At 44.9% G+C, this 22,956-nt stretch overlaps 1 protein-coding gene across 1 annotated transcript in view; it reads left to right on the top strand.

Annotated features, from left to right (window-relative positions):
* The first annotated feature begins 1,968 nt into the window (after positions 1 to 1,968).
* Positions 1,969 to 22,956, top strand: part of NGB (neuroglobin) — a 35,346-nt gene continuing 14,358 nt past the window's right edge. Inside the window, exon 1 of the mRNA XM_077267518.1 lies at positions 1,969 to 2,207. Coding sequence (XP_077123633.1) covers positions 2,104 to 2,207 — 104 coding nt within the window. The 5' untranslated portion in view covers positions 1,969 to 2,103. The remainder of the gene's footprint in view (positions 2,208 to 22,956) is intronic.

Consider the following 22,956-nt stretch of genomic DNA (forward strand, 5'->3'; position numbering starts at 1 on the left):
CACGCCCTGATATTACTCCTCCCCTAGAACTCCCGGCCTGATATGACTCCTCCCCATATGAACATCGCCCTGATATTCTCCTATAAACCACGCCCTGATATTACTCCTCCCCTAGAACTCCCGCCCTGATATGACTCCTTCCCATATGAACACCGCCCTGATATGACTCCTTCCCATATGAACACCGCCCTGATATTACTCCTCCTATAAACCACGCCCTGATATTACTCCCCTAGATGTCCTGCCCTGATATGACTCCTCCCCATATGAACACCGCCCTGATATTACTCCTCCTATAAACCACGCCCTGATATTACTCCTCCCCTAGAACTCCCGCCCTGATATGACTCCTCCCCATATGAACACTGCCCTGATATTACTCCTCCTATAAAACACGCCCTGATATTACTCCTCCCCCTATAACTCCCGCCCTGATATTACTCCTCCTATAAACCACGCCCTGATATTACTCCTCCCCTAGAACTCCCGCCCTGATATGACTCCTCCCCATATGAACACCGCCCTGATATTACTCCTCCTATAAACCACGCCCTGATATTACTCCTCCCCTAGAACTCCCGCCCTGATATGACTCCTCCCCTAGATCTCCCGCCCTGATATTACTCCTCCTATAAACCACGCCCTGATATTACTCCTCCCCTAGAACTCCCGCCCTGATATGACTCCTCCCCATATGAACACCGCCCTGATATTACTCCTCCTATAAACCACGCCCTGATATTACTCCCCTAGATCTCCTGCCCTGATATGACTCCTCCGCATATGAACACCGCCCTGATATTACTCCTCCTATAAACCCCACCCTGATATTACTCCTCCACCTATAAACCGTTCCTTTGGTGGCAGAAGACCTTCCTTCACCTGTGAGCTCACAGTATTGTCTCCTTATGCCTGGGGGGATGATCCCTGCAGTACTTTCCGGCTCGTCACACTTCCCAGCTGCATCCTCTAGTGATGGGGCGAGATGAGCACAGGGCTTTTTGTTTTTTTTCCGAAATCTTTTTGCCAAAAGCTGAACCTTGAGATAAATCATCCATCAATCCTTCAGTGGAGCATGGCCACGACCTGACGCAGAGGTAGCGGCCAGTGTCAAAAGGATCGGCTGCTGCAAACCTTCTAGAGATGATGGTGTGTCTTATCGCAGTTCTTCCACATCCTCCACAGGTGGCAGCATGGCCCATGGTGCCACTGGACTGAGTTTTCCTGTTGGGGTTGGCATTAAGAGTGGTGCTGGACGGTTGGCACTATGTGTGGCGCTGATGTAAGTGGCGCCGGCAGGGTTGGTGCTATGAATAGCGCTGGGCGGGTGGTGCTATTAATGGCGTTGGTGTAAGTGGTGCCAGCAGGGTTGGTGCTATGAGTGGCGCTGGGCGATTGTTGCTGTGAGTGGGGCTGGGGGGTTGGCTATATAAATGGCGTTGGTGTAGACGGCATCGGCAGGGTTGGCGCTATGAGTGGTGCTATGAATGGGGCTGGTGAAGGTGGTGTCATTTCTAGCATGAATCAGAAGCCCAGGCGACAGCCCATTAATCTGTGCCACTGACTGGACTTTGACGTCTGCTAATTATAATAAATCAGTTCCTACATCGGATGTGTGCTCCTTTCCGGACACCTCGTCTTTGAATCCCATCATCTGCCGCACCGCCATCCTGCCCTCTGCTGCCCCTGTTCTGCACCACCTGCGCACATAACATGCCTGAATGTGGGCAGAGTAATTATGTGCTGAGGAGGAATCCCTCTGAGCAGTGTTCTGCCAGTCCTGAGTACCCGGACCCCCAGCTAGTCATCACTGCTATAGCCGCTCCATCTGTTGGGGAGCCCACAGCTGGCTCTGGGTTGCTCAGCACTGAGGACGTGATTCTTTTGGAAGGGTCTATAATCACTGATCAGAGCGCTGTGTCTTTAAGATGCCGTGTGGGAGGGAGCAGGGAGCAATGAGAAGCTTTAAATGCTGGAAATCTTGAAGGAGCCACAGATCGGCAACTCCAGCACATACTCAGCATGCCTCCGCTCCTGTGCCCTCTGTAACCCAGCCGCACACTGGCACTGCCACTTAAGAAGACACTAAAGAGACCCATCAGCATGGATGTCGAGCTGCTGTCAGAAACCCAGAAAGAGCTGATCCGAGACACCTGGCGAATAGTGAACCAGAACCAGATCCATTATGGCACCGTGCTTTTCACCAGGTGAGAGGCTCACACTGGGCTCTGAACTATGAAAACAGACTGGCACCAGGTGCTGTACTGTATACGTTGTCTGGCACCAGATGCTGCACTGTATACGTTGTTGGGCACCAGATGCTGCACTGTATACGTTGTTGGCACCAGATGCTATACTGTATATGTTGTCTGGCACCAGATGCTGCACTGTATATGTAGCCTGGCACCAGGTGCTGTGCTGTATATGTGACCTGGCACAAGGTGCTGTACAGTATACATAGCCTGGCACCAGGCACTGTACTGTATATGTAGCCTGGCACCAGGTGCTGTGCTGTATATGTGACCTGGCACAAGGTGCTGTACAGTATATATAGCCTGGCACCAGGCACTGTACTGTATATGTAGCCTGGCACCAGGTGCTGTACTGTATATGTGGCCTGGTACCAGGCGCTGTACTGTATACATAGACAGGAACCAGGTGCTGTACTGTATACGTGGCCTGGCACCAGGTGCTGTACTGTATACGTAGCCTGGCACCAGGTGCTGTACTGTATACGTAGCCTGGCACCAGGTGCTGTACTGTATACGTAGCCTGGCACCAGGTGCTGTACTGTATACGTAGCCTGGCACCAGGTGCTGTGCTGTATGGCCTGGCTTTGGGCTCTGTACTTATGCCCAGTGTTCAAAATGATCCGGCCTTCAGTGTCTGTGATGACAAAGTTATTACTGATCGTCTCCAGTGTCGTCGTCCAGAAGAATCCTGAATATGAGAAGTCACAGAACATTTCCAGAGAATTTCTCTTTACAGAATTGTAAGCGACTAATGTGAATTTTCTCATCACTTATTTTTTTTCCATCTTTGAGAATAAGTTCTCAGTGTTATATAGTAATATGGCCGCCCTTCTCCTCAGTGATGATATAGTAATATATATATATATTTAGTAATGTCTGCCCTTCTCCTCAGTGTTATATAGTAATATGGCCGCCCTTTTCTCAGTGATGATATAGTTATATATATAGTAATATGGCCGCCCTGCTCCTCCGTGATGATATAGTAATAAGGCCACCCTTCTCAGTGTGATACAGTAATATAATCATCCTTCTCCTCAGTGTGATATAGTAATATGGCTAATCTCCTCAGTGATGATATAGTTATATATATATAGTAATGACCGTCCTTCTCCTCAGTGTGATATAGTAATATATATAGTAAAATGGCCGCCCTTCTCCTCTGTGATACAGTAATATTATATATATATATATATATATATATATATATATATATATATATATATATATATATATATATATATAGTAATATAGCCGCACTTCTCCTCAGTGTGATATATTAAAATATACAGTAATACGGCTGCCATTCTCCTCAGTGGTGATATAGTAATATAGCCACCCTGCTCCTCCATGTGATATAGTAATATAACCTTCCTTCTCCTCAGTGTGATATAGTAATATGGCCTCCCTTCTCCCTTCTGTTTCTGACCAAATACTTATTTTCCACCATAATATGCAAATAAAATGATAAAAAAACAGACAATGTGATTTTCTGGATTTTTTTTTTCTCAGTTTGTCTCCCATAGTTGAGGTCTACCTATGATGTAAATTACAGACGCCTCTCATCTTTTTAAGTGGTGGAACTTGCACTATTGCTGACTGACTACCGTATTTTCCGGCGTATAAGACGACTGGGCGTATAAGACGACCCCCCAACTTTACCAGTTCAAATATAAAATCTTCTTAAAAGTCGGGGGTCTTCTTATACACCCTATGTCGTCTTATAGGGCCGGTAAATATGTGCCTTTTGGGGGGGGGGAGTGGTCCTGATGACGACGAGGGGGCGTCTCACAGGAAAGTGAGTATCCCCCATTACCTCATCGTAGCGCTGCAGCGTGGGGTCTCTGTGCTGGGAGCGGCGGCTGCTGTGCTGTGGGGCGGCGGCTCCTCTTCTGCAGTGTGGGGCCTCTGGTGCTGTGGGGCGGCGGCGGCGGCGTATCTTCATGCAGTCGGGGCTCCTCCGGCATCGCAAAGCTCGGAGGCCCCGCTGGCAGCTCCATCGGTACAATGCGGTGGCCTCCGGGAAAATGGCCGCTGCTCAGATTCAGATCTCGTGAGACGAGATCTGAATCTGAGCAGCGGCCATTTTCCCGGAGGCAGCTCAATAGGTGCGATGCGGTGGCCTCCGGGAAAATGGCCGCTGGGGGCGGCACATGCTCAGATTCAGATCTCGTCCCGAGATCTCGGGACACGAGATCTGAATCTGAGCAGCGGCCATTTTCCCGGAGGCCACCGCATTGTACCGATGGAGCTGCCAGCGGGGCCTCCGAGCTTTGCGATGCCGGAGGAGCCCCGACTGCATGAAGATCCGCCGCCGCCACCGCCCCACAGCACCAGAGGCCCCACACTGCAGAAGAGGAGCCGCCGCCCCACAGCACAGCAGCCGCCGCTCCCGGCACAGAGACCCCACGCTGCAGCGCTATGATGAGGTAATGGGGGATACTCACTTTCCTGTGAGACGCCCCCTCGCCGTCATCAGGACCACTCCCCCCCCACCATATACACCCGGCGTACAAGGCAATACCCGGCGTATAAGACGACCCCCGACTTTTAAGAAGATTTTCAGGGGTTAAAAAGTCGTCTTATACGCCGGAAAATACGGTAAATACTTTTTTGCCCCACTGTATATATATATATAGTTATATGGCCGTCCTTCTCCTCAGTGTGATATAGTAATATATATAGTAATATGGCCGCCCTGCTCCTCAGTGTGATATAGTAATATAACCGTCCTTCTTCTCAGTGTGATATAGTAATATGGCCACCCTTCTCCTCAGTGTGATATAGAATATATATAGTAATATGGTCGCCCTTCTCCTCAGTGTGATATAGTAATATATATAGTAATATGGCCACCCTGCTCCTCAGTGTGATATAGTAATATATATAGTAATATGGTCGCCCTTCTCCTCAGTGTGATATAGAATATATATAGTAATATGGTCGCCCTTCTCCTCAGTGTGATATAGTAATATATATAGTAATATGGCCACCCTGCTCCTCAGTGTGATATAGTAATATATATAGTAATATGGTCGCCCTTCTCCTCAGTGTGATATAGTAATATATATATAGTAATATGGCCGCCCTTCTCAGTGTGATATAGTAATATATATAGTAATATGGCCGCCCTTCTCCTCAGTGTGATATAGTAATATATATAGTAATATGGCCGCCCTTCTCCTCAGTGTGATATAGTAATATATATAGTAATATGGCCGCCCTTCTCCTCAGTGTGATATAGTAATATATATAGTAATATGGCCGCCCTTCTCCTCAGTGTGATATAGTAATATATATAGTAATATGGCCGCCTTTCTCCTCAGTGTGATATAGTAATATATATAGTAATATGGCCGCCCTTCTCCTCAGTGTGATATAGTTATATATATATATATAGTTATATGGCCGTCCTTCTCCTCAGTGGTGATATAGTAATATACAGTTAGGTCCATATATATTTGGACAGAGACAACATTTTTCTAATTTTGGTTATAGACATTACCACAATGAATTTTAAACAAAACAATTCAGATGCAGTTGAAGTTCAGACTTTCAGCTTTCATTTGAGGGTATCCACATTAACCCCTTCCTGACATCAGACGTACTATCCCGTCGAGGTGGGGTGGGCCCGTATGACCGCCGACGGGATAGTACGTCATCACCGATCAGCGGCGCTCACGGGGGGAGCGCGGCCGATCGCGGCCGGGTGTCAGCTGCATATCGCAGCTGACATCCGGCACTATGTGCCAGGAGCGGTCATGGACCGCCCCCGGCACATTAACCCCCGGCACACCGCGATCAAACATGATCGCAGTGTACCGGCAGTATAGGGAAGCATCGCGCAGGGAGGGGGCTCCCTGCGGGCTTCCCTGAGACCCCCGGAGCAACGCGATGTGATCGCGTTGCTGCGAGGGTCTCCTACCTCCTTCCTGGCTGCAGGTCCCGGATCCAAGATGGCCGCGGCATCCGGGTCCTGCAGGGAAGGAGGTGGCTTACCGAGTGTCTGCTCAGAGCAGACACTTGGTAAGCCTGCAGCCCTGCACAGCAGATCGTCGATCTGGCAGAGTGCTGTGCACACTGCCAGATCAATGATCTGTGATGTCCCCCCCTGGGACAAAGTAAAAAAGTAAAAAAAAAAATTTTCCTCATGTGTAAAAAAAAAAAAAAAAAAATTCCTAAATAAATAATAAAAAAAATATATATATTATTCCCATAAATACATTTCTTTATCTAAATAAAAAAAACAAAACAATAAAAGTACACATATTTAGTATCGCCGCGTCCGTAACGACCCAACCTATAAAACTGCCCCACTAGTTAACCCCTTCAGTAAACACCGTAAGAAAAAAAAAAAAAAACGAGGCAAAAAACAACGCTTTATTACCATACCGCCGAACAAAAAGTGGAATAACACGCGATCAAAAAGAGTGATATAAATATCCATGGTACCGCTGAAAACGTCATCTTGTCCCGCAAAAAACAAGCCGCCATACAGCATCATCAGCAAAAAAATAAAAAAGTTATAGTCCTGAGAATAAAGCGATACCAAAATAATTATTTTTTCTATATTTTAGTTTTTATCGTATAAAAGCGCCAAAACATAAAAAAATGATATAAATGAGATATCGCTGTAATCATACTGACCCGACGAATAAAACTGCTTTATCAATTTTACCAAACGCGGAACAGTATAAACGCCTCCCCCAAAAGAAATTCATGAATAGCTGGTTTTTGGTCATTCTGCCTCACAAAAATCGGAATAAAAAGCGATCAAAAACGGTCACGTGTCCGAAAATGTTACCAATAAAAACGTCAACTCGTCCCGCAAAAAACAAGACCTCACATGACTCTGTGGAGCAAAATGTGGAAAAATTATAGGTCTCAAAATCTGGAGACGCAAAAACTTTTTTGCTATAAAAAGCGTCGCTGGTTTCACACTTGCGTTTTTGTCTGCAGCGTTTTTTGCACAAAAAAATGCATGCGTTTTTTCCCTATATTTAACATTGAAAACGCATGCGGTTTTTTTGTACGCGTTTGGTCGCGTTTTCAAACGCATGCGGTTTTTTTCTGCATGTGTTCATTTTCAGAAATACAACCTGCAGTATTTTCTTGCGTTTTTAAGCACATGCGTTTGCTTGCGTTAAAAACGCATGCATTTTTATCGAAAAAAAACAGAAAACACACTGAAAAGCCACCCACCACCATGAAGGTGATAAAGGGATCCAAACCCTAACCCTAACTCTACCCCTAACCTCACCCCTAACCGTTTAATGAACATTTTCTGACAGTCATAGTGCCACGTATTTCAGTGCCACGTATTTCAGTGCCACGTATTTCAGTGCCACGTATCACGTATTTCAGTGCCACGTATCACGTATTTCAGTGCCACGTATCACGTATTTCAGAGCCACGTATCACGTATTTCAGTGCCACATATTTTAGTACCACGTATTTCAGTTGCACGTATTTCAGTTGCACGTATTTCAGTGCCACGTATTTCAGTGCCACGTATTTCAGTGCCACGTATTTCAGTGCCACGTATTTCAGTGCCACGTATTTCAGTGCCACGTATTTCAGTGCCACGTATTTCAGTGCCACGTATTTCAGTGCCACGTATTTCAGTGCCACGTATCACGTATTTCAGTGCCACGTGTTTCAGTGCCACGTATTTCAGTGCCACGTATTTCAGTGCCACGTATTTCAGTGCCACGTATTTCAGTGCCACGTGTTTCAGTGCCACGTATTTCAGTGCCACGTATCACGTATTTCAGTGCCACGTATCACGTATTTCAGTGCCACGTATCACGTATTTCAGTGCCACATATTTTAGTACCACGTATTTCAGTGCCACATATTTCAGTGCCACGTATTTCAGTGCCACGTATTTCAGTGCCACGTATTTCAGTGCCACGTATCACGTATTTCAGTGCCACGTGTTTCAGTGCCACGTATTTAAGTGCCACGTATCACGTATTTCAGTGCCACGTATTTCAGTGCCACGTATTTCAGTGCCACGTATTTCAGTGCCACGTATTTCAGTCACGTTTAGGGTTAGAGTTAGGGGTAGGGTTAGGGCTAGGGTTGGAGGTAAAGTTAGGGTTGGGGCTAAAGTTAGGGTTGGGGCTAAAGTTAGGGTTAGGGTTTGGATTACATTTACGTTTGGATTAGGGTTGGGATTAGAATTATGGGTGTGTCAGGGCTAGGGGTGTGGTTAGGGTTACCGTTGGGATTAGGGTTAGGGGTGTGTTTGGGTTAGGGTTTCAGGTAGAATTGGGGAGTTTCCACTGTCCAGGCACATCAGGGGCTCTCCAAGCGCGACATGGCGTCCAATCTCAATTCCAGCCAATTCTGCGTTGAAAAAGTAAAACAGTGCTCCTTCCCTTCCGAGCTCTCCCGTGCGCCCAAAAAGGGGTTTACCCCAACATATGTGTTATCAGCGTACTCGGGACAAATTGAACAACAACTTCTGGGGTCCAAGTTCTCTTGTTATCCTTAGGAAAATAAAAATTTGGGGGGCTAAAAATCATTTTTGTGGGAAAAAAAAGATGTTTTATTTTCACGGCTCTGCGTTATAAACTGTAGTGAAACACTTGGGGGTTCAAAGTTCTCACAACACATCTAGATAAGTTCCTTTGGAGGTCTAGTTTCCAATATGGGGTCACTTGTGGGGGGTTTGTACTGTTTGGGTACATCAGGGGCTCTGCAAATGCAACGTGACGCCTGCAGACCAATCCATTTAAGGCTGCATTCCAAATGGCGCTCCTTCCCTTCCGAGCTCTGTCATGCACCCAAACAGTGGTTCCCCCCCACATATGGGGTATCAGCGTACTCAGGACAAATTGGACAACAACTTTTGGGGTCTAATTTATCCTGTTACCCTTGTGAAAATACAAAACTGGGGGCTAAAAAATCATTTTTGTGAAAAAAAAAAAGAATTTTTATTTTCACGGCTTTGCGCTATAAACTTTAGTGAAACACTTGGGGGTTCAAAGTTCTCAAAACACATCTAGATAAGTTCCTTGGGAGGTCTAGTTTCCAATATGGGGTCACTTGTGGGGGGTTTGTACTGTTTGGGTACATCAGGGGCTCTGCAAATGCAACGTGACGGCTGCTGACCAATCCATTTAAGTCTGCATTCCAAATGGCGCTCCTTCCCTTCCGAGCTCTGTCATGCGCCCAAACAGTGGTTCCCCCCCACATATGGGATATCAGCGTACTCAGGACAAATTGGAAAACAAATTTTGGGGTCCAATTTATTCTGTTACCCTTGTAAAAATACAAAGCTGGGTGCTAAAAAATCATTTTTGAGAAAAAAAATAAAAATTATTTTCACGGCTCTGCGTTATAATCTGTAGTGAAACACTTGGGGGTTCAAAGCTCTCAAAACACATCTAGATAAGTTCCCTAGGGGGTCTACTTTCCAAAATGGTGTCACTTGTAGGGAGTTTCAATGTTTAGGCACATCAGGGGCTCTCCAAACGCAACATGGCGTCCCATCTCAATTCCAGTCAATTTTGCATTGAAAAGTCAAATGGCGCTCCTTCCCTTCCAAGCTCTGCCATGCGCCAAACAATGGTTTACACCCACATATGGGGTATCATCGTACTCAGGACAAATTGCACAACATTTTTTGGGGTCCAATTTCTTCTCTTACCCTTGGGAAAATAAAAAATTGGGGGCAAAAAGATCATTTTTGTGAAAAAATATGATTTTTTATTTTTACGGCTCTGCATTATAAACTTCTGTGAAGCACTTGGTGGGTCAAAGTGCTCACCACACATCTAGATAAGTTCCTTAGGGGGTCTACTTTCCAAAATGGTGTCACTTGTAGGGAGTTTCAATGTTTAGGCACATCAGGGGCTCTCCAAACGCAACATGGCGTCCCATCTCAATTCCAGTCAATTTTGCATTGAAAAGTCAAATGGCGCTCCTTCCCTTCCAAGCTCTGCCATGCGCCCAAACAATGGTTTACACCCACATATGGGGTATCAGCGTACTCAGGACAAATTGCACAACATTTTTTGGGGTCCAATTTCTTCTCTTACCCTTGGGAAAATAAAAAAATTGGGGGCAAAAAGATCATTTTTGTGAAAAAATATGATTTTTTATTTTTACGGCTCTGCATTATAAACTTCTGTGAAGCACTTGGTGGGTCAAAGTGCTCACCACACATCAAGATAAGTTCCTTAGGGGGTCTACTTTCCAAAATGGTGTCACTTGTAGGGGGTTTCAGTGTTTAGGCACATCAGGGGCTCTCCAAGCGCAACATGGCGTCCCATCTCAATTCCAGTCAATTTTGCATTGAAAAGTCAAATGGCGCTCCTTTCCTTCCGAGCTCTGCCATACGCCCAAACAGTGGTTTACCCTCACATATGGGGTATCAGCGTACTCAGGACAAATTGTACAACAACTTTGGGGGTCCATTTTCTCCTGTTACCCTTGGTAAAATAAAACAAATTGGAGCTGAAATAAATTGTGTGTGAAAAAAAGTTAAATGTTCATTTTTATTTAAACATTCCAAAAATTCCTGTGAAACACCTGAAGGGTTAATAAACTTCTTGAATGTGGTTTTGAGCACCTTGAGGGGTGCAGTTTTTAGAATGGTGTCACACTTGAGTATTTTCTATCATATAGACCCCTCAAAATGACTTCAAATGAGATGTGGTCCCTAAAAAAAAAATGGTGTTGTAAAAATGAGAAATTGCTGGTCAACTTTTAACCCTTATAACTCCGTCACAAAAAAAAATTTTGGTTCCAAAATTGTACTGATGTAAAGTAGACATGTGGGAAATGTTACTTATTAAGTATTTTGCGTGACATATGTCTGTGATTTAAGGGCATAAAAATTCAAAGTTGGAAAATTGCAAAATTTTCAAAATTTTCGCCAAATTTCCATTTTTTTCACAAATAAACGCAAGTTATATCGAATAAATTTTACCACTAACATGAAGTACAATATGTCACGAGAAAACAATGTCAGAATCGCCAAGATCCGTCAAAGCGTTCCAGAGTTATAGCCTCATAAAGGGACAGTGGTCAGAATTGTAAAAATTGGCCCGGTCATTAACGTGCAAACCACCCTTGGGGGTGAAGGGGTTAAAATTGGATGAAGGGTTTAGGAGTTTCAGATCCTTAACATGTGCCACCCTGTTTTTAAAGGGACCAAAAGTAATTGGACAGATTCAATAATTGTAAATAAAATGTTCATTTTTAGTACTTGGTTGAAAACCCTTTGTTGGCAATGACTGCCTGAAGTCTTGAACTCATGGACATCACCAGACGCTGTGTTTCCTCCTTTTTGATGCTCGGCCAGGCCTTCACTGCAGTGATTTTCAGTTGCTGTTTGTTTGTGGGCCTTTCTGTCTGAAGTTTAGTCTTTAATCCCTTCACCCCCGGAGCTTTTTCCGTTTTCGTTTTTCGCTCCCCTCCTTCCCAGAGCCATAACTTTTTTATTTTTCCGTCAATTTGGCCATGTGAGGGCTTATTTTTTGCGGGAGGAGTTGTACTTTTGAACGACATCATTGGTTTTAGCATGTCGTGTACTAGAAAACGGGAAAAAAATTCCAAGTGCAGTGAAATTGCAAAAAAAGTGCAATCCCACACTTGTTTTTTGCTTGCCTATTTTGCTAGGTTCACTAAATGCTAAAACTGACCTGCCATTATGATTCTCCAGGTCACTACGAGTTCATAGACACCTAACATGACTAGGTTATTTTTCACCTTAGTGGTGAAAAAAAAATCCAAACTTTGCAAAAAACAAAACAAAACAAAATTGCGCCATTTTCCGATACTCGTAGCGTCTCCATTTTTCGTGATCTGGGGTCAGGTGAGGGCTTATTTTTTGCGTGCCGAGCTGGCGTTTTTAATGATAGCATTTTGGTGCAGATACGTTCTTTTGATCGCCCGTTATTGCATTTTAATGCAATGTCGTGGCGACCAAAAAAACGTAAATCTGGCGTTTCGAATTTTTTTCTCATTACGCCATTTAGCGATCAGGTTAATACTTTTTTTTTATTGATAGATCGGGCGATTCTGAACGCGGCGATACCAAATATGTGTAGGTTGGGGGTTTTTTTAATTGATTTATTTTGATTGGGGCGAAAGGGGGGTGATTTAAACTTTTATATTTTTTTTATTTTTTTCACATTTTTAAAAACTTTTTTTTTTTACTTTTGCCATGCTTCTATAGCCTCCATGGGAGGCTAGAAGCAGGCACAGCCCGATCGGCTCTGCTATGCAGCAGTGATCATAAGATCGCTGCTACACAGCAGATTTGCAGGTGTGCTGTGAGCGCCGACCACAGGGGGGCGCTCACAGCCACCGGCAATCAGTAACCATAGAGGTCTCAAGGACCTCTATGGTTACAATGGAGGAGCATCACCGACCCCCGATCATGTGACGGGGGTCGGCGATGCGCTCATATCCGGCCGCACGGCCGGATGCGGTAGTTAAATGCCGCTGTCTGCGTTTGACAGCGGCATTTAACTAGTTAATAGGCGCGCGCAGATCGCGATTCTGCTCGCGCCTATTGCGGGCTCATGTCAGCTGTTCAAAACAGCTGACATGTCCCGGCTTTGATGTGCGCTCACCGCCGGAGCGCACATCAAAGCGGGGGTCCCGACATGTGACGTACTATACCGTCACATGTCGGGAAGGGGTTAACAAGTGAAATGCATGCTCAATTGGGTTGAGATCAGGTGACTGACTTGGCCATTCAAGAATATTCCACTTCTTTGCTTTAATAAGCTCCTGGGTTGCTTTGGCTTTATGTTTTGGGTCATTGTCCATCTGTAGTATGAAACGATGACCAATCAGTTTGGCTGCATTTGGCTGGATCTGAGCAAACAGTATGGCTCTGAATACTGAATACTTCAACTGCATCTGAATTCTTTTGTTTAAAATTCATTGTGGCAATGTCTATAACAAAAATTAGAAAAATGTCTCTGTCCAAATATATATGGACCTAACTGTATATAGTAATATAGCCACCCTGCTCCTCAGTGTGATATTACCTCCGCCCTTCCCCTGTGTGATGATATAGTAATAAGGCCACCCTTCTCCTCAGTGTAAAAATATATATATATATATATATATATATATATATATATATATATATAGTAAAATGGTCACTCTTCTCCTCAGTGTGATACAGTAATATGGCCACCCATCTCTGTGTGATGTAGTAATATATATAGAAATATGGCCGGCCATCTCAGTGTAATATATATATATAGAGAGAGAAATATGGCCTCCCTGCTCCTCAGTGTGATGTAGTATTATGGCCGCCCTTCTCCTCAGTGTGATGTAGTAATATACAGGGTGGGCCATTTATATGGATGCACCTAAATAAAATGGGAGTGGTTGGTAATATCAAACTTCCTGTTTGTGGCACATTGTATATATGTATGTATGTGTGTGTGTGTATATATATGTATATATATATATACTTTTCAAGATCGGTGGTGACCATGGCGGCTATTTTGAAGTCTGCCATTTTGGATCCAACTATATTTTTTTCAATGGGAAGAGGGTCATATGACACATCAAACTTTTATTGAGAATTTCACAAGAAAAACATTGGTGTGCTTGGTTTTAATGTAACTTTATTCTTTCATGAGTTATTTACAAGTTTATAACTACTTATAAACTACTAAAATCTTCTCCCACTCTTGACACACTGATAGCAACACCACAAAAGAAATGCTAGCACAGGCTTCCAGTGTCCATTGTTTCAGATGCTGCACATCTCGCATCTTCACAGCATAGACAATTGCCTTCAGATGACCCCAAAGATAAAAGTCAAAAGGTAAGGCCCCGTCACACACAGCGACGCTGCAGCGATACAGACAACGATGCTGATCGCTGCAGCGTCGCTGTTTTGTCGCTGTGTGGTCGCTGGGGAGCTGTCACACAGACAGCTCTCTCCAGCGACCAACGATCAGGGGAACGACTTTGGCATCGTTGAAACTGTCTTCAACGATGCCGAAGTCCCCCTGCAGCACCCGGGTAACCAGGGTAAACATCGGGTTACTAAGCGCAGGGCCGCGCTTAGTAACCCGATGTTTACCCTGGTTACCAAAAAAAACAAACACTACATACTCACCATCTGTTGCCCGTCAGGTCCCTTGCCTTCTGCTTCCTGCTCTGACTGAGCCGCCGTACAGTGAGAGCAGAGCGCAGCGGTGACGTCACTGCTGTGCTCTCACTTTACGGCGGCAGTCAGAGCAGGAAGCAAACGCCAAGGGACCTGACGGGCAACAGATGGTGAGTATGTAGTGTTTGTTTTTTTTTACATTTACGCTGGTAACCAGGGTAAACATCGGGTTACTAAGCGCGGCCCTGCGCTTAGTAACCCGATGTTTACCCTGGTTACCAGTGAAGACATCGCTGGATCGGTGTCACACACACCGATTCAGCGATGTCAGCGGGACCTCAACGACCAAAAAAAGGTCCAGGCCATTCCGACACGACCAGCGATCTCACAGCAGGGGCCTGGTCGCTGGTACGTGTCACACATAGCGAGATCGCTACTGAGGTCACTGTTGCGTCACAAAACTTGTGACTCAGCAGCGATCTCGCTATGTGAGACGGGGCCTGTACTGTCACACAGTGGCACTTTGATCGCTCCGACGGCACGATCCGTGACGTTGCAGCGTCGCTTGATTATCGCTCCAGCGTCATAGACTGCGGTCACACTTTGCAATGCATGGCGCTGGAGCGATAATTTCATGACGTAGTTGCGATGTAGAAGTCATACGGGACATTGGGAATATCGTGCACACCTTTGTTACACGCTGCGATCATGCCGCCACAGCGGGACACTTGACGACGAAATAAAGTTTCAAACGATCTGCTACGACGTACGATACTCAGCTGGGTCCTTGATCGCAGTAGCATGTCAGACACAGCGATATCGTAACTCTATCGCTGGAACGTCACGGATCGTGCCGTTGTAGCGACCAAAGTGCCACTGTGTGACAGTACCCTTAAGGGGGTCAGATTGGGAGACCTTGGCGGCCAATCCACTTTCCAGGAAACTGTTCATGTAGGAATGCTTGGACCTGACACCCATAATGTGGTGGTGCACCAACTTGGGTGTCAGGTCCGAGCATTCCTACATGAATAGTTACCTGGAAAGTGGATTGGTCATCATGGGCCAGTTGAATGGCCACCAAGGTCTCCCGATCTGACCCCCTTAGACTTTTATCTTTGGGGGTCATCTGAAGGCAATTGTCTATGATGTGAAGAGATGTGCAGCATCTGAAACAACGAATACTGGAACCCTGTGCTATCATTTCTTCTGCGATGTTGCTATCAGTGTGTCAAGGGTGGGAGAAGATGGTTGCATTGACAATCCAACACAATGGGCAGCACTTTGAACATATTTTATAAGTGGTCATAAACTTGTAAATAACTCATGAAAGAATAAAGTTGCGTTAAAACCAAGCACACCCACTGTTTTTCTTATGAAATTCTCAAGGTTGATGTGTCATATGACCTTCTTCCCATTGAAGTCGGATCCAAAATGGCCGACTTCAAAATGGCCGCCATGGTCACCACCCATCCTGAAAAGTTTTCCCCCTCCCATATACTAATGTGCCACAAACAGGAAGGATGTGGGATTTTAGTGTTCGCTTTATTTTTTTGTGCAGTGTAGTAATATGGCCACCCTTCTCAGTGTAATATATATAGTAATATGGCTGCCCTTCTCCTCAGTGTAATATAGTAATAGGGCCAACTTTCTCCTCAGTGTGATTTAGTAACATGGCCGCCCTGCTCCTCAGTATGATGTAGTAATGTACACTGCTCAAAAAAATAAAGGGAACACTAAAATCCCACATCCTAGATATCGCTGAATGAAATATTCCAGTTGTAAATCTTTATTCATTACATAGTGGAATGTGTTGAGAACAATAAAACCTAAAAATGATCAACGTAAATCACAACTAATATCCCATGGAGGTCTGGAGTTGGAATGATGCTCAAAATCAAAGTGGAAACTGAAGCTACAGGCTGATCCAACTTCAGTGGAAATGCCTCGAGACAAGGAAATTATGCTCTGTAGTGTGTGTGGCCTCCACGTGCCTGCATGATCTCCCTACAACGCCTGGGCATGCTCCTGATGAGGCAGCGGATGGTCTCCTGAGGGATCTCCTCCCAGACCTGGACTAAAGCATCCGCCAACTCCTGGACAGTCTGTGGTGCAACGTGACGTTGGTGGATGGTGCGAGACATGATGTCCCAGATGTGTTCAATCGCATTCACGTCTGGGGAACGGGCGGGCCAGTCCATAGATTCAATGCCTTCATCTTGCAGGAACTGCTGACACACTCCAGCCACATGAGGTCTGGCATTGTCCTGCATTAAGAGGAATCCAGGGCCAACCGCACCAGCATATGGTCTCACAAGGGGTCTGAGGATCTCATCTCGGTACTTAATGGCAGTCAGGCTACCTCTGGCGAGCACATGGAGGGCTGTACGGTCCTCAAAAGAAATGCCACCCCACACTATTACTCACCCACTGCCAAATCGGTCATGCTGAAGGATGGTGCAGGCAGCACATCGCTATCCATGGCGTCTTCAGACTCTGTCACATGTGCTCTGTGTGAACCTGCTTTCATCTGTGAAGAGCACAGGGCGCCAGTGGTGAATTAGCCATTCCTTGTGTTCTGTGGCAAATGCCAAGCGTCTTGCACGGTGTTAGGCTGTGAGCACAACCCCCATCTGTGGACGTCTAGCACTCAGACCATCCTCACAGAGTCGGTTTCTAACCGTTTGTGCAGACACATGCACTTTTGTGGCCTGTTGGAGGTCATTTTGCAGGGCTCTGGCAGTGCTCCTGTTCCTTGTACAAAGGCTGAGGTAGCGGTGCTGCTGCTGGGTTTTTGCCCTCCTACACCTCCCTCCACGTCTCCTGGTAGCGCCTCCAACCTCTGGACACTATGCTGACAGACACAGCAAACCTTGCCATAGCTCGCATTGATGAGCTGCACTACCTGAGCCACTTGTGTGGGTTGTAGAGTCAGTCTCATGCTACCACGAGTGTGAAAGCACAACCAACATTCAAAAGTGACTAAAACATCAGCCAGAAAGCATTCATACTGAGATGTGGTCTGTGGTCCCCACCTGAAGAACCACTCCTTTATTGAGGATGTCTTGATAATTGCCAATAATTTCCATCTGTTGTCTATTCCATTTGCACAACAGCATGTGAAATTGATTGTCAAGCAGTGTTGCTTCCTAAGTGGACAGTTTGATTTCACAGAAGTTTGATTTAATTGGAGTTATATTCTGTTGTTTAAGTGTTCCCTTTATTTTTTTGAGCAATGTATATAGCAATATGGCTGTCCTTCTCCTCAGTGTGATATAGTAATATATATGGTAATATGGCCGCCGTGCTCCTCAGTGTGATATAGAATATATATAGTAACATGGCCGCCCTGCTCCTCAGTATGATATAGTAATATACAGTGGGGCAAAAAAGTATTTAGTCAGTCAGCAATAGTGCAAGTTCCACCACTTAAAAAGATGAGAGGCGTCTGTAATTTACGTCATAGGTAGACCTCAACTATGGGAGACAAACTGAGAAAAAAAATCCAGAAAATCACATTTTCTGTTTTTTTATCATTTTATTTGCATATTATGGTGGAAAATAAGTATTTGGTCAGAAAAAAACAATCAAGATTTCTGTCTCTCACAGACCTGTAACTTCTTCTTTAAGAGTCTCCTCTTTCCTCCACTCATTACCTGTAGTAATGGCACCTGTTTAAACTTGTTATCAGTATAAAAAGACACCTGTGCACACCCTCAAACAGTCTGACTCCAAACTCCACTATGGTGAAGACCAAAGAGCTGTCAAAGAACACCAGAAACAAAATTGTAGCCCTGCACCAGGCTGGGAAGACTGAATCTGCAATAGCCAACCAGCTTGGAGTGAAGAAATCAACAGTGGGAGCAATAATTAGAAAATGGAAGACATTCAAGACCACTGATAATCTCCCTCGATCTGGGGCTCCACGCAAAATCCCACCCCGTGGGGTCAGAATGATCACAAGAACGGTGAGCAAAAATCCCAGAACCACGCGGGGGGACCTAGTGAATGAACTGCAGAGAGCTGGGACCAATGTAACAAGGCCTACCATAAGTAACACACTACGCCACCATGGACTCAGATCCTGCAGTGCCAGACGTGTCCCACTGCTTAAGCCAGTACATGTCCGGGCCCGTCTGAAGTTTGCTAGAGAGCATTTGGATGATCCAGAGGAGTTTTGGGAGAATGTCCTATGGTCTGATGAAACCAAACTGGAACTGTTTGGTAGAAACACAACTTGTCGTGTTTGGAGGAAAAAGAATACTGAGTTGCATCCATCCAACACCATACCTACTGTAAAGCATGGTGGTGGAAACATCATGCTTTGGGGCTGTTTCTCTGCAAAGGGGCCAGGACGACTGATCCGGGTACATGAAAGAATGAATGGGGCCATGTATCGTGAGATTTTGAGTGCAAACCTCCTTCCATCAGCAAGGGCATTGAAGATGAAACGTGGCTGGGTCTTTCAACATGACAATGATCCAAAGCACACCGCCAGGGCAACGAAGGAGTGGCTTCGTAAGAAGCATTTCAAGGTCCTGGAGTGGCCTAGCCAGTCTCCAGATCTCAACCCTATAGAAAACCTTTGGAGGGAGTTGAAAGTCCGTGTTGCCAAGCAAAAAGCCAAAAACATCACTGCTCTAGAGGAGATCTGCATGGAGGAATGGGCCAACATACCAACAACAGTGTGTGGCAACCTTGTGAAGACTTACAGAAAACGTTTGACCTCTGTCATTGCCAACAAAGGATATATTACAAAGTATTGAGATGAAATTTTGTTTCTGACCAAATACTTTTTTTCCACCATAATATGCAAATAAAATGATAAAAAAACAGAAAATGTGATTTTCTGGATTTTTTTTTCTCCGTTTGTCTCCCATAGTTGAGGTCTACCTATGATGTAAATTACAGACGCCTCTCATCTTTTTAAGTGGTGGAACTTGCACTATTGCAGACTGACTAAATACTTTTTTGCCCCACTGTATATAGTAATATGGCCACCCTTCTCTTTAGTGTGATATAGTAATATGGCCGCTCTTCTCTTCAGTATGAGATAGTAATATGGCCGCCATTCTCTTCAGTGTGATATAGTAATTAATATAGTAATATTGTCACCCTTCTCATCAGTGTGATATATAGTATTAGGGCTTCCCTTCTCATCAGTGTGATGTAGTAATATATTGTCACGACACAGCTCTCGGGTGACCTGGGACCAGGGGCTCCTTCCCTGTCCCTAACACTAGGGGATGCCCTAGCTCGCCCTATTCCCCGGGATACTTCTGAAGGTGAAGATGCCGGGGCCTCCACCTTTGCCTTATCTCCTGAGTCACCCAGGGAAGAGGGGCGCTACTGTGCACCATAGTACACCAACCCAACAAACAAGGCAACACAAACGGGTTAACAGAAAACTCCAGGCATACAAAATATTCACTCATCTATAACAGAGGAATGTATTGGGGAGTGGAGGATGGGGAATTAGAGAAGGATAGGAAATTACCACGCTTAAAAACCAAGCAACAGTCACAGATAATTCCTTCAACTCTCCTTCTCCTATGAACCGTGCAGCAAATGCTATCTCTGACAAGAATTAGCATCAGAGCCCAGATTATAAAGTGGAAAGGAGTGGCTAACTGAACCCAGCTGCAAGCTCAGAGATTTCGAACATGGCCGATTATTCCTTCTGGCAGAATAAGGGTTAAACACCATTAAAATGAAGAAGTGCTTCTTCTCAGCGCCGAAGTAGGAGCAATCAGATGCTGTTGTCTTCTGGCTCCACACTGTTGTGGTTACCCCGTGACAGTACGCCACCTTCTACGGGGGACCTCCGGAACCTCAGGACCAGGCTTATCAGGGTGTGCCACGTGAAAAGACCCGACCAGTCTGGACGCATGAACATCAGATGCTGGAACCCACATCCTCTCCTCAGGATCGTACTACCTCTAATGTACTAGATACTGAGATACTAAAGCGACCGAAAAACAAGACAACAACCCAAAATCTTCGCTATCTGAAACACCAAGTTTCCATCAACAGTGACAGGAGATGATGGTATTGATGATGGAACTGAAAATGCAATGTATTTTTTGAGAAGGGATAAATGAAATACATTATGGATTCTAAAGGTAAGCAGTAAAGCAAGGCGAAATGCTACAAGACTGACAATGGCTATGATCTTATAAGGACCGATAAGCCTGGGACCCAGTTTCCGACAAAACCTTCAGCTTAATGTTCCTAGAGGACAGCCACACCAAGTCACCAACACACATGTCCAGACACTCCAAACGTGTCCGATCAGCCACACTCATATTTGGATCCCATCTTCCTCAAATTATTCGTAACCCCCTGCCATATGGCAAATAGCAGAAAAATGAGTACCAAGCGATAATTTTACTAAAAAACAGTATAAATCTTTATTAAATATCAAAAAGAATAAGTAAACCACATTAAATAAAGTAACCCATACTCCACAGAGGTACAGACAGGAAGAGAGGTAACCACCTCAACAGTGCAATGTATCAGGCATTATATTATAGTCATGATGCAAACACAAGACCACGGAAAAAGGATGCCCCCATATTAATTAAATAAACACACATCACACAGGATAATACCTAAAAAGTCAAATAGACCAATCAGAATGACGGCGCATGCACAGTGGGTACCCCAGGTCCTGCAGCAGCCAGAGCATCATATTCTCGGCACTAGCGCTGTAGTATATAGAGATGCTCGGTGGCATAGGGAGCCGATGAACCGCACCAAGCATGAGCATGCGCACAGCCAAGATGGAGTATACAAAATAGACTGTGAAGTATTCGTCATAATTACAATGTATACATCTCTCGTGTTGGTGTAGCTGTTTTAGGGTGGGCCACCATAGGTGCCCCATTCTCTTGGCATTTGATATGCAGCTGGGTTGGTTTCTACCCCCTGCCATATGGTAGTAATAGAAGATGAAAACCGTTCTTCTTACGGTAATCCAGAAGGGCGATTACTATTAAATTAACTAAACTGAGCATGGAACCCATATGCCCACGAAAAACGGAGACTTACCGGTCGATTCCTAACAACTATTATGTACAGCGAATTCGACTAATGGTAAATGGGTAACCCAGTCCTCCTGATTTTCAGACACAAAACATCTTAGATACGTCTCCAGATTCTGGTTAACACGTTCAGTTTGCTCATTAGACTGCAGGTGACATGTGGATGAAAATGATAAATCCCCAGACGGGTGCAAAATGCCCTCCAAAACTAAGAGACAAACTGCACCCACCGGTCAGAAACAATATCGGTCAGGATCCTATGTAATCTAATTATTTCCCTAACGAAAATTTACTCCAAGGATTTGGCATTCAGTAAAGCGATAAAATGAGACATTTTACTGAATCTACCACCACCAGAATTATAGTATTCCCTACCCACATGGGAAGAGGCGTGAAAAATCAAGTGCGTCCAAGGTCTACTGTGAATTTCCATGGTTGTAGAGCCCCTGACAAACGAGTAGGAGAGGTCTTAGCACTCACACAGACACTGCAGACATACTCCCGGACATCCTGATGAGCACCTGGCCACCAAAGACGCAGAGTAAGAAGATCAGCGGTGGCTTTATTACCAGGAAGTCCGGCCAAAACTAAATTGTGATGCTTGCTAAAGACTCTAAGATGAAGATTAACAGGAACAAATGGTTTACCAAGTGGACAGGTAGCAGGGGCGCCAACCTGAGTGTCAACAACCTCTCTTTCCAGATCGGAGCATATACACACAATAACCACCCTGTTTTGAACACTAGGTACCGGTTCACACTTATTTCTTCCCCTAGGAAAACGAGATAAGGCATCGGCCTTAATGTTTTTGTTTCCCGGCCTATATGTGATGAAAAAGTTTAAGCCTGGTAAAGAACAATGCCCACCTTGCCTGTTGAGGTATTAGACATTTTGCCGATTCCAAGTATACCAGATTCTTATGATCCGTGATTACCATAATCAGAGGAAACGCTCCAATTCAAAAAATGACGCCACTCTTCAAAAGCCCATTTGATTGCTGAGAGTTCCCTGTTACCAATGTCATAATTTATCTCAGAAGGTGTCAGTTTCTTTGAAAAATAAGCACATGGTTGCCATTTACCAGGAGATGCACCATGCGACAATACAACCACCACTCCCACCTCAGACGCATTGACCTCAACGATAAAAGGCTGAGAGACTTCAGGCTGTATAAGGATTGTCACAGATGAAAAACACCTTTTCAAAGTATCAAATGCCTCCCTGGCAGGATTGGACCATTTGGAGAAGTCCGTCCCCTTCCTGGTCATATCCGTAAGAGGTTTGTCTACTACCCAAAAGTTCTTTATGAATTTACGGTAGTAGTTGGCGAAACCTTTGTAACGCCTTCAAATCCTCTGGACGATCCCAATCCAATACCACCCGGACTTTTGCCGGATCCATGCAAAAACCAGTGGACGATAACATCCTAGGAAAGGGATCTCAACCGAGAACATACAGTTCTCAGGTTTGACATATAGCTTATTGACTGAGTATACAGTTGTGGCCAAAAGTATTGACACACCTGCAATTCTGTCAGATAATACTCAGTTTCTTCCTGAAAATGATTGCA

This window comes from Ranitomeya variabilis, chromosome 1 (assembly GCF_051348905.1).
Source record: "Ranitomeya variabilis isolate aRanVar5 chromosome 1, aRanVar5.hap1, whole genome shotgun sequence".
Lineage (NCBI taxonomy): Eukaryota > Metazoa > Chordata > Amphibia > Anura > Dendrobatidae > Ranitomeya > Ranitomeya variabilis.